The 13,083-nt window shown below is 33.5% G+C and overlaps 1 protein-coding gene across 4 annotated transcripts in view; it reads left to right on the top strand.

Moving 5' to 3' along the window:
• The window catches only part of LOC105498962 (vacuolar protein sorting 13 homolog A), a 246,971-nt gene that overhangs the window by 206,178 nt on the left and 27,710 nt on the right, over window positions 1–13,083 (top strand). Inside the window, exons 68-69 of one of the 4 annotated variants that reach the window (XR_011612428.1) lie at window positions 2,685–2,796; window positions 10,507–10,602. Coding sequence is in view for 3 of the 4 variants with exons in the window: in XM_071077638.1 (XP_070933739.1) it covers window positions 2,685–2,796; window positions 5,304–5,396 (205 nt within the window). In the remaining variant the exon portion in view is untranslated. Of the gene's footprint in view, window positions 1–2,684; window positions 2,797–2,987; window positions 4,640–5,303; window positions 5,892–10,506; window positions 10,603–13,083 lie in introns of those variants that run through there. The other 3 variants (XM_071077638.1, XM_071077639.1, XM_071077637.1) reach the window with 3 other exon arrangements.

The raw sequence follows: 13,083 nt of genomic DNA, 5'->3' as shown, positions 1-13,083 counted from the left end.
TGTTGCCCAGGCTGGAGTGCAATGGTGCGATCTCAGCTCACCGCAACTTCTGCCTCCCAGGTTCAAGCGATTCTCCTGCCTCAGCCTCCCTAGTAGCTGGGATTTCAGGCATGTGCCACCACACCTGGCTAATTTTGTATTTTTAATAGAGATGGGGTTTTTCCATGTTGGTCAGACTGGTCTCGAACTCCTGACCTCAGGTGATCCACCCGCCTCAGCCTCCCAAAATGTTGGGATTACAGGCATGAGCCACAGCGCCTGGCCATTTTTGTATTTTTAGTAGAGATGAGGTTTCACCATGTTGGCCAGGCTGGTCTTGAACTCCTGACCTCAAGTGATCTGCCCACCTGGGCCTCCCAGAGTGCTGGGATTACAGGCGTGAGCCGCTATGCCTGGCCTGTTTTCAGTAGTTTTATATTTACATTCAATGTTAGCCAAAAGGCCAAGAAGCAAGTGCTAATTTTGTGTTATTGAGACATGTTTTATGACCTAATCTATAGCTAATACTGAATAATGTTCCATTCCACTTGAGAAGAATATATATTCTGCTGTTATTGGTTTGAATGTTCTATAGACGTCTGTTAGGTCTAGTGGATTATATTGTTCAAGTTCTCTTTTTTCCTTGTTGATCTTTTATCTAGTTGGTATCCATTTTTGAAAATAGGGTGCTGAAATCTTCCACTATTATGGTGGTATTGCCTTTTTGTCTTTTAAATTCTTAGTTTTTGTTTCATGTATTTGGGTCCTTTTTTGTTAACTGCTTATATGTTTATAATTTTTTATCTTTTTGATGGATTGACCCTTTTTCATTATAAAATGCCCTTCTTTGTGTCTAACAAGAATTTTTTTAAAGGCTGTTTTTTTCTGACATTAGCATAGCCACTCCAGCTTTCTTTTAGTTACTGTTCACTTTGCATATGTTTTTTCCTTTTTAGTTGCAACCAGTTTGTGTCTTTGACTCCAAACCAAGTCTCCTGTGGATAGTGTATTGTTAGGTCATATTTTTAAATCTATTCTGTTTTTATTTTTTTACTTATTTATTTTTTGAGATGGAGTCTCGCTCTGTCACCCAGGCTGGAGTGCAGTGGCGTGATCTCGGCTCACTGCATCCTCCGCCTCCCAGGTTCAAGCGATTCTTCTGCCTCAGCCTCCCAAGTAGGTGAGACTACAGGCACATGCCGCCACGCCCCGCTAATTTTTGTATTTTTAGTAGATACGGGGTTTCACCATATTGGCCAGGCTGGTCTCGAACTCCTGACCTCGTGATCCATCCACCTCAGCCTCCCAAAGTGCTGGGATTACAGACGTGAGCCACCACGCCTGGCCCTATTCTGTTTTCAGTTGGAGAATTTATTCATATGTATATGCTCATGCATGTGTATACATTATGTTAACGGTCCCCAGCCTTTTGGGCATCAAGGTGTGGTTTTGTGGAAGACAATTTTTCCACAAACCAGAGAGGAGGGATAGTTTGAGGATGTAACTCTTCCACCTCAGATCATCAGGCTTTAGTTAGATTCTCATAAGGAGTGTGTACCTATATCCCTCACATGGGGAGTTGACAATAGGGTTTGCCTTCTTATGAGTATTTGATGCTGCTGCTGATCTGACAGGAGGTGGAGCTCAGGCAGTGAAGCTTGCTCGCCACTACTCACCTTCTGCTGCGCTACTCAGTTCCTAACAGGCCACGAACCAGTACTGGTTCAAGTCCCAGGGGCTGGGGACCTCTTAATAAATATTTGTTGAATATGTGATACTTGTTGAGTGAACAAATTGAGTGGTCACTTATGACCAAATAAGCAAAAATGTTAAATCTAATACTACCATAAGCAGTATATAGTATGTGTTTTTTGTTTTTTTGTTTTTTTTTTAGACAGGGTCTCACTCTGGCATCCTGATTGGAGTGCAGTAGCTTGGGTCTCAAACTATCCTCCCACCTCAGCCTCCTGAGTGTCTGGCACTTCTAGTGCACACCACCATGTCTGACTAGTTTTTTATTTTTTGTAGAGCGGGGTATGTTGCCCAGGATTGGGGTATGTGTTTACAGTAATACACATCAAGCCCAGTAGGAATGTGAGAACTGTGAGAGTATTTGAACATTAGAAAACTATATAATGTGATTTATAACATTAATAGATTAAGGAAAATATACCATGGGATCAAAACAATGCCAGAAAAGAAATTCTTATTTAAAATTCATTGCCTATTTAAGATTTTCAAAAACAATAACAAAAAAGAACTGTTGGTAAACTAAAAGTAGCAATTAACTTTCTTGACTCGATAAGGGGTGCTTTAAAAAACAAAAGTTGCTGATAACTATACTTGACAGAAAACTCTTAGAAGCTTTCCCTATAGTCAGGAATGAGACAAGGATGCTTGCAATCCCTTTTTGTTTCTAGCATTGAACTAAAGAAACTAGACAACGTAATAGGAAAAGAAAAAGCAACAATTGCTAATACTGTGATTATTATCACAAAGAAAGTTCAAGAGACTTAAACTTCTCTACAGTTCTGTATTTTTCTAGAGAACTTATACTATTTATGTTACAAAAACAATTTAAAATTAGAAAATGTTGTAATATTTTTATTTAATCTAAAATAAGATTGTTTTTAGTAATTGCATTTAAAGTTTATTTACAAGTTTTTGAATAATTTTTAAAATCAAGTCCTTTTTTTTTCCTCTAGAGCTACAGAGACTTCTGAAGTGGAGAGTCTGCGACCTCCTCGGTTCTTCAATGAAGATGGAGTTATCAGACCGTACAGGTTGAGGGATGGTACTGGAAATCAGATGTTACAGGTAAATTAAGAACTGTCTTATAAATTAAGATTAATTTAGTCAAGTTAGATTTTTTTTAAGTAGCCATTTAATATATATTAAATTATTTGGGCTTTTATCTGTTTTACTTAATTCCACTTATAAGTTTCTTATATTTACTTAGATTTTAAAGTACATTTATTTACTATAAGATTTTTTTTTCTTTTTTACAGGCATCAAAAAGTTTGATATGAAAAGTTAATGCATGACTTTGCAAGTGAAAGCCAACAGTAGATTTTAGTCTTAAAATTTACAAACTACGTACAGCTGTTTCAGTATTTTGAATACAAAGAAAAACCTTTTGTATTGGTAACTTTTAATAGGAATTTTAATGAATCTGGTTTTTTTATAGGGTATTCTTAGTTCTGCACTGGATTTGCTAGATTTGTTGAAAGCCTTTGTACCTTATATATCCTCATCATTGGTGGTACTTACTTAACCAATGAAACCATTTCTGTTGTGGGGTTATTAAACCACTGGTAGCTTTTATACTAGATATATAATCCTTATATCCAATTACACAAGCAGAAGGAAAAACAAAACTCAGGAACACTGCTATTGTGAATTACTGTTGGATTCTTGTGCTTTGCCTTTGAAAATGCTTAAATGGCCGTGACCCTCTTCCTGCTTTATTCTAGTGTAGTCTGTATAAAACTTGTGGGATTTAATAAGCAGTTCACATGCAAACCAGTATCTTTTAATAATAAAAAGTAGCTTCTGGAACAATAGATACTTTGAAGGTAGAATCTGTTTAGACAACTTTCTTACTTGGTAAATTTGACTTTTTAAAACCTGGATTATACTGTAGATAACTAGTAATCATATATAGGCTATACCAGTGTCATGTTGTTTCTGTGGTTTAGAGGTGGAATACTAAATCATTTGTTTGAAAAAAAACAAGGAATCATTATGTTATGTAGGGTTGCGGATACTCATGGTAGCAATAAACTATTGGAATATGAAGTTTCGTTTACAGTTTTAATATTTTAAATACTGTGATATTTAATGTGATCAGAGTAAAGATTTAAACTTCAGTATTTTACCTATTGTAGGACATATAGTATTGCATGAAATATACTTCTAACTCTTTCTCTGAGGCTTCTATCTAATATGTTAAAATGTAACCGTAGAGTTAATATGCAATATTTAGTAAAGTGATTTTATACTGTATTTAAAATGTTTTTAAAGCATCAAAATAATTGTGTATTGGGATAGAACTGGTAATCTATTAAGAGGTTGTGCTCTAATGGACAGATTGTACAGTCTCCACAATGACAGTGTATCGTTCTTTGGAAGGTAGTAAATTTGCAGAAGTCACTTGTGACTGATACAGTCGAAACGTGTATTTCTACCCAATACCTACCTTCCCTTGTTAGAACACAATTAACAACTTACTAACATTTTACTAGACTAAAAATCAGATATAGTATGAAGTAAGGATGAGTATTGAGGAGAGTTTAGGAATATATCCTCATTATAAGTGAGCTCGTTATAATAACCCACAAGGAAGCCATGAGATACCAATAATTTCTCATGGCTGATAATTTGATTTCAGTGACAAGTACATACCTTCCCATTGTTTTCTGAAGGTTTAAACTTTGAGATGTAAAAACATGACTTTTGACTATGTACTTTTAAAGATACATATTTATTTTTAATAGGTCAGTCTCATCATTAATCGCTAAAAGAGCTATTTAAATGACTAAAAACCACAGCGCTTGTTAGCCATTACTTGTTTTTCAGCAAGCATTTACACAGTATTAGCTGAAATATTTGGATTCACCAAGTACCTTGGGATGTTGCAGTTAGCATTTTTTTCTTACAGGTATAAAAAGTGGATTGTTATTTTGGTGGTAGTGGGTTTTTTTGTTTTTTTTTTTTTAAATCAAAGCTCTAGTATATTATTAGCAAACACTTTAAAAATATGTAAATACCAGTACTATGGAAAATAATTAGCTGACACATAAACTGGATTTAAAATCCATCTCATCTGCCTAGATTTTATGTAAGTGATATAATGAAGGTGCCTTAAAATATTTGATACTTTCAAATGTTTCTCATGTTATTTTCTTATTTTCCAAAAAAGGTGTATTCACTAAATTGTATACACTCATATAATGATTAAATGTAAAATACATTCTTTTATTGTGCACCTTTCTATCTAGAAGGTAGTACATTATTACAGTGTTTCCTGCTGGTCAAAGTTGCCTATTAGAGAAATAGAATGGTAATTTTAATATAGTCACAGAATACCTTATTGATATCATCAAACCAATTTATACATTGAGTTTGTACCAACTAGTGGAATTGTCTTAGGTCTATTAAGTTATGGAATATTATATCCATAATTACAGCCTGAGTCATAGCTGAAAAAATCTGCTTTAAAATTATTCTCACTCTTTGAACATTTCATAATCTTACATGTTTTCAAGCAATTTGCCATACTTTACTAACCTTTGTGCTTCTTCTTTCCTTTGCCATGCTTACAGAAAATTCAGTTCTGCAGGGAGTGGATTATGACTCACAGTAGCAGTAGTGATGATGATGATGGTGATGATGATGAGTCAGATCTAAACCGTTAAAATTCATATGTTCTTTATTTTACTTGGAATGTTTCATTACCATGTTTTGTATGACTTATACCATAATGCCCATATGTCCATTTAGAGGGAGGTAAAACACATTTTCTTTTCAAATGTTTTCCTACACATCTTCATAAAGCAAAATAATTGTATTCTTTAAGCACAGAAAAAAAATGTATCTTACATCCAAAGTAGCGCATCCAACATATTATAGATTTGCTTATAGCTTTGTGTTACATAGTTTGTCTTTAAGATTTCAAGTTAGACTTAAATATAATTTTGATGTTCACTGGTTTTATTTTAGATTACCTTCTTACTTGTTAGCAAAATGCCTTTTTTTAATGGTCTCTGTAAATTTTCTGGGTTTTAATGTAATGCCACTGTGTGAAAAAAAAAGGAAGAAAATAGTAATAGTCATTTAATGTTTTATATTTATTATTTTAAAGATATTTTTGTCAAATTTCTTTTAATAATAATAAACATATGCAATCTAAAGCAGTGTGAATTTGTTGTTCTATACCCAAATCATATAGATTGAACTACTATTATAAAAAAACAGTCATGGCCTCTCATGGAAGGTTAGATAGTAAAATAATTTATAGTCTGAGAATAAAAAAAAGCCGTTCTTTCATGTCTTTGCTTTACTCTTTATTGTTTTGTTTCACTTATTTTTTGTGAAACAATAAAGTTGGTTTTAATAGTCCTTATAGTCACTTATTAATTTGTATATGCATCTACTGTATTTCTATTATGAATTCAGAATATTTGGAAACTTCTATCGTAAACTATATATATTTTTTCTGTGTAATGTTAGGGAAAATGTTACATATATCTCTGAAAGATCCATTAGTAAATCTATTTTATGTTTTGTGTAATAAAGGTTTTTTAAAAAATTTCAACATAGATGAAACTGTCCTGTTTCTCTAATATATCAGATGTACATTAAAAAAATTCTATGTAAATGATCATTGGTAGTTAGAATGTTTAATCCCTATGACTGCTGTGCTTTCGGATCAACAAAGGAACATTTATCTAGACTTCTGCTAATCGTGTTGCTTATACTGAGCTTCCGCTGTAGTAGGTAGCTGGCCTACTACAGCGGAAGCTCAGTATAAGCAACTGGTAATTTAATTTAACTGATTCAGCACATGATTTCTTAGTCTCCTCTAATTCTTAGGTTTATCAAGTTTTATTTCTATAAATCATTCGCTGTGTTTTTTGAAAGTGACTACTTTAAATTTGAAAATATTGAGATTACTGCAAAAAAAAAACTGAAAAAAAATCAGCTGTTTTGAAATTTCTTCCTATGCAGAATTCATTCAAATTAAATAGAAATCAAGGTTACGTATGTAAAATTTGTTTGAAAACAAACTTACTAATATGTAAACATCAAAAAGTTCTTTTTGAAAACTATTATGTAAACATCAAAAATTCAATTATTGTTTTAATCGCTGTAGTATTTTTATCTTTTTAGAATAAGTAAATAAAAATAGTGACCATTAAAATAGTCACTACTAGTATCGGATACCGACTTTGTATTTGTTGCACACCCACTCCTCTCTCACCCTGGGCCAGAATCAAACAAAACTTACTGCTCCTTCTAAAATCTAGAAAGAATACTGCCTAGTTTTGTATTTTGTGTATACCTAAGGAAGGAAGAGTCTGGAAGTTTCGTCATTGTCTTCTTACATTCCAACTTTGCTAGGCACAAGGCCTTTGTAAAAGAGACTGTGGAACTAACTTGTTTGCAAGACATTTCCCAAATTTACTGTGTTTGGCCTGTGACAATTTCATGGAATGGGATTCATAAAGATGATCTTAACCTTTCATTCCTTAAGAATTTATCGGAAAAAAAAGTTGTGGTTAGCAGTGATTTACCGTTTTCATGAAAAGAAAATCGGAGGTAGGATTACGTTTATTTAAGATATCTTCAACAGTAAAAATATTTTAGATATTATTCTAGTAACTAGTAAACATTGCTCATGTGGTATTAGAGTTTCATCATTCTTCAGTTTTTAGCCCTTAGAGATGAAATGTGCTCTTTAACAGTGTAATTGCCCTGGTTTTTCTGCCACCGTGAAATTATCTTTTCAAGCCTCTTTGAGGGCAGGTATTAATTGTGTTCCAGTTTTGAAAAAAAAACTTTTTTTTTTTTTTTGCTTTTACCAGAGAAAAATTCAAGACAGAATTGCTCTTTTGTTTTACACCATTGTTCTCTTGATGGAGATAGAGGATCTAGACAAAAATATACTTAATTCTTATCAAATATATAGAAAATGAAATTATATTTGGATTTTAATAAGATGAACTCTTCTTTTGTTTATCAGTGGCTCTATAATTAGCTAGAACTTTTAAAATGGTGGTATCTAACAGGAAAGTCTAGTGAGAAAGCTATGTTTGAAAATTGATTATGTAATGCCACACCTTTCCATATGCTTTAACTTCATTTATGTTCCAGATTTCTGCACGATAATTGCTTATGTATAGAAAATGGGAAGGAAGGTTCTCTTCCCTAAGGGAGTGATTACCCTAGAGGTTCCTTATTTTGCTTTGTGTCTGCCTGACACTTGAGTAACATATTGAAAACTGGCAGGAAGAAAAATTTGTAAAAAATCTGTAATTGTGGACACTCATAACCATGGATAAATAATCTAAGCCTGTAAATGAAATTAATTAGTACTCACATTGGATATAGATAAAACAAATGTAAATTCAGAATAATATTGCCAGTTTTCAGTATTATAGAAAAGGAAGTCAATGTTTAATTTGTTTATTTAAAATAATCAATATTTTATAAATTTTAGTTTTTGAAACTATTCAAAACACATATCACTGATGCAGTGTTGGATGTTGATTTTAAGTTCAGGTTATTTAAATGTACAGCTGGAGCCATTGCATACTTATGACGAAGACATCAATATTCAATATGAAAAATACTCTGTTGTTTCTGTGTCTCAAGATGATAAATGACTGCTATAGTAGCTACTAGTTTGTCTGATTTAAGTCTTGTAATGAAATTTTGCAATCAGCTTTTTTATGGTGGTGGGAGAAGGACCAGAAACAGCCATCCCAACTGTTACTGAGTATTTTCTACTGCATCTTCAAACTTCAGCTTTTTGTTTCCGAGATTTCCTTGCAAAATAGTAAAGAGTCTTATGGATCTAAATCAGGTGACATTAAGTGTACACACATTATTTAGCTCAAATAATAATTGTGATGGATATGTGAAAATGTTAATTTTATTTATTCCAGCACCTTTGGAATAAATGGAGATCAATTAAAAATGCTTATGCTGTTAATCATTAATATTAGTGAATGAATTTGTGAATTCATAAAGTACAGTCAGTACAGCCAGCATTATACAAAACAGAAAGTCCTGCATCAAAGGAAAGTAAAACAATTTCAGATAGGTCTGTGTTAAGAGAACTAATTAGAATAATTTATTATTTTCATAGGGATTTATTGTCTGGTTTGTTTTAACATGGCAGAATATTTATCATTCTCCATAAGTATTATTATTTAGCAGTTATTCCATAGCAACCAATATATAGCAACAATCTACCTCCAAATATCAATTTTAAAACACACGTTTAACAATGTTATGAAACTGGCTTTTGATGAATCTTCTTCATTGCTTACACATGTTTTAAGCAATGAAATTGTAAAGATTTCTACTGAATTGCATTATGCCATTCTTCTGGATCTTAGAGATCCTCAAATATATGACCACTGAAAATATTATAGGCATTATTTTTGTTTTTTAAAAACATAACCAGGATAGTCAGAGATTTAGCTAAGTATATTCAATTTATCTTAATTGAGCATGTTATATTTTTCTTCTATAAATTATCATTTATCAGTAATCTGTTAACTACATTATGTCTACAAAGGTTTTCTGAGTATATTCAATAAAACTTGGCATTTCTATGAATTAAAAATTTTACAGACCTGCATTTCCATGGAAAAAGCTAAAAACTTCCTGTGAATCCATTTGCTGACATTGATTCTCAGTTGACTTTAGTATTTTATAAAGATAGGAAATTTTTCAACATTAGTTATTTTCTACATTAAGTAGATTATTTTATTCATTAAAGTATGCTCATAGAGAAAAGCAGGAAATTATAGAAAAGAAAAAAAAATCCTTTCTCCTCACCATTTATGGTATATTTCCTTTTTAAATTTTTTATTCACCTGGTTATGACCCAAAAGTATACATTGCTATTTTATGTTTTACTACATATTTTTATAAGCAGCAGCATTAACTTCTAAAGATTAAAAAAAGCATACCGCTCCTAGAAATATCCCCAGTTGGAAACCTAGTCTTTATTTATGGAGCACGTAAAGACCTAGCAGAACTCTTTTTTTTTTTTTTTTTTTTTTTTTTTTGGAGACAAGAGTTTCACTCTGTTCCCCATGCTGGAGTGCAGTGGCTTGAATAAGTTCACTGTATCCTCAAACTCTGGACCCAAGTAGTCCTCCTGCTTCACCCTCCCAAGTAGCTGGGACTACAGGCATGCACCACGATGCCAGGCTAATTTTTAAAAATGTTTTGTAGAGACAGGATCTTGCTATCTGGCCCGGGCTGGCCTTGAACTCCTGAGCTCAAGCGATCCTACCACTTCAGCCTCCCAAAGTGTTGGGATTTCAGACGTGATCCATTGCTCTGGGTTTTTTGTTTGTATCCCTAATGTAGAAGCTTTTTTCTTTTTCGTTAAACATTTCTACCTTTTGACTCTATACTTTTAAAAAAATGTTTCTTCCCTTTAAATAAATCTTTTAAAATGTGTATGCCTGGGTATGTGTGTGTATAAAATTCCTGTGTCCTTCATTGTGTCTGAATGTTGACAGCTGAGTTGTCCTGTGGGTGTAGTATAGTGTGTTCTTAAACATTTCAGGTATTTTTGAATTTATCTATGTTGTCTTTGAATCCTTTACAGAAATACTATAACTGCCATCATGGAAGTTGTTACAGAAGGGAGGCTGTTTTTGTGTCTTGTTTCTTTCTTTTCTTTCAGAAATTACAGATGTTTATAATTAGCTTCAAACACTGCCTTAATAGCAATTGGAAGATAACTGCCTTCAGCCGACGTGGTCTTTCCTTTTACTTCAGGAGGAGAATGACTACTAATCTGGAAGGAAGGGCTTACTATAGCAGGCAGATCACCAGAGTAGTGCCGACACTTCCTGGCTTCATCTGAAAATTTGAGTAAGTGGACAAGAACTAGGAGACAAAGGCTATTGGACTTCACTCTTCATTTTATAGCTCTTCCTCTCCAGAAGGATACTTCTGAATGGGATGAGAACACTGAAGAGAGCCAAATTGTGTTATTCAGGCAAATGAGAATTCTTAGCATCTCAAATAAAGCAGATTCCATGGAAAAGATTTCCATGGATTTTTGGATACAGTTATCATATCTTACTAGTTTAGCAGGAATCTCTTGGAGAGACTTTGTCACATTATTTTCAAAGGCCGAAATATTGAACATTTAATAGTGTGTACCACTATATTTTGGACCAGTAGAGTCCAAAATAGAGTAACGAACCCCACTTAGAACCTTCCAGTGTTATATAAAAATAATTTTTGAATAAGATTTTGAAATAAATTATGTCTTCCTCTGGTGGCGATGATTCCACTTCGTGGAGGTTCAGGTTTTTTCTTTCATCTCAAGTGTAAAATTTATTCATTTCCCACCGCCCCCAACACCCCACCCCCGGCCTGTCCCTCTCTTTCTGTTGTTGTTATTTGTTGTTGAGACAAGGTCTCACTCTTGCCCAAGCTGGAGTGCAGTGGTGCAATCATAGCTCACTGCAGCCTTAAACACCTAGGCTCAAGTGATCCTCTGACCTCAGCCTCCCAAGTAGCTGGGTTTATAGACACGAGCCACTGCACCTGGCCTAATTCTCTTTTTTTAATTCAGGAACTTAAGTGAGATGAGTTTGATTTCTAGATCTTTCAGTTTGTCATCATTGCATCCCTTAAATTTGTAAATAAGAAAGGATAAATGCTACTGTAATAGAAAATTCAATACATTATAACATTAAAAGAAATCCTCAAATGTTAAGCCCAGGTAGGTTCAATTTGAGTCTTACATCTTTTTAACCAAAGATCTGTCAATACAGCTAAAAGTGCACTAAGTATTAGCCAGAAGGTCTGCAGCCTTAATTAAGCTACAGTTGCTAAATTCTGATACAGGACTCAACTCATGATTTCTCTACTGATGTGATAGAGCTCTACCTAGTAACTTCCCCTAGTTACCTTGGATAGACACAAAGATTCTCAGCATAAGGTGAGTTTGGTAAAGCTCATTCAGAAATATTTGTGTGTGTGTACATGGGTGCTGTAACAACATTGTTAGAAAACTAGTATACGTTATGAAGAGTCTATTTTTTATTGGCCAAATGTTCTGTGAAAGGATACATTCACTTGCCAAATGAAACAGTTACGCAAAATCAAATTAGAGGCCTCTTCGCTCATCTGAAAACAAAATTTAATGTCATCTATTAAAGGAAGCATCGTGTTTTTTGGTGTTCTGTTTGTTTTTGTCGGTTAAGAATCTTTCGTTTTAAATTCAAATGAAATTGATATCCTAGTCACTTCTAATGATGACTCTAATGAATTGTAATGGTAATTTTTTGGTGAAAATTTATCACTGTAAAGAACCCTATGGAAGCACTGTAAAGAAATATACATTTAGACATTTCTGTGATACTTCAAGTCTAAAATAGTTTGAGTTAGAGATCTTATGAAGATGCAGTGTTGGAATACAAATGTGGGAGACTGAACATTTCATGTGAAGTTAATCTTTCTGGAATAAGTTGCCAAAAGAATAAAATGCATGGTCATATATATATATCTATATTCATATAGATATATATGTATTTGAATTTTTGCTGGCTTTATTTGGTAGCATAGTTTATATGAATACAAAGAAAAGATTTAATGCCATGTATTCATTTCTTCTACAAGTCTTTGTTATACTTCTGTTTATTATGTATTCAGACACTCTTGTAGATAGTAGAGTTATAGCCCTGAAGAGAGTATTGAAGGTTCTTGCTCATCTCTCATGAGCTTATAATTGTAGTGAGCTTTATGGGGCATAAAACACATGCCACGTTAGAGGCCAACCCTGTAATGTCAGATCTTCACAGTCTCGTTCCTGTTTGTTGTGCAGCTGCTATATGCAAGGCTCTGAAGAACATTAGGAATCAAAGACACCTAAGATATGACCCATCTTCCACAGAGATAATGATCCCTAGGTATTACATGAACTAGAAGCATTGCAAGAGACATGATACAGTTTGTGAGATATCTAAATCCATATACCAATGAACTGTTAAAATGAGATCCCACTGAGTCTACTGGAATATATATAGTTCTTCTGTGCTAATTCATTTTGTTAATAAAATTTTTTTTGAGATATAGCAATACCCTGTGGCTAAGGGCCTGGATTCTGGAGCCAAGTAAACCTGAGTTCAATTGTAGCCTTTTTCTTTTACTAGAGTTATTATTTTTTATTATGCTTATCTGACCTCAGTTTCCAGGTTGTAAAATAGAGATAATTGTAGTGCCTATCTTGGTGGTGGTGCTGGGGTTAGAACAAATGAGGTAATGTATATACAGTCATAGCTCAGAGATATTGCAAGTTCAGTTCCAGACCGCCAGAATAAAGCAAATACGGCAACAAAG

This window comes from Macaca nemestrina, chromosome 14 (genome assembly GCF_043159975.1).
Source record: "Macaca nemestrina isolate mMacNem1 chromosome 14, mMacNem.hap1, whole genome shotgun sequence".
NCBI lineage: Eukaryota > Metazoa > Chordata > Mammalia > Primates > Cercopithecidae > Macaca > Macaca nemestrina.
This window is presented reverse-complemented; position numbering and strand designations above follow the sequence as displayed.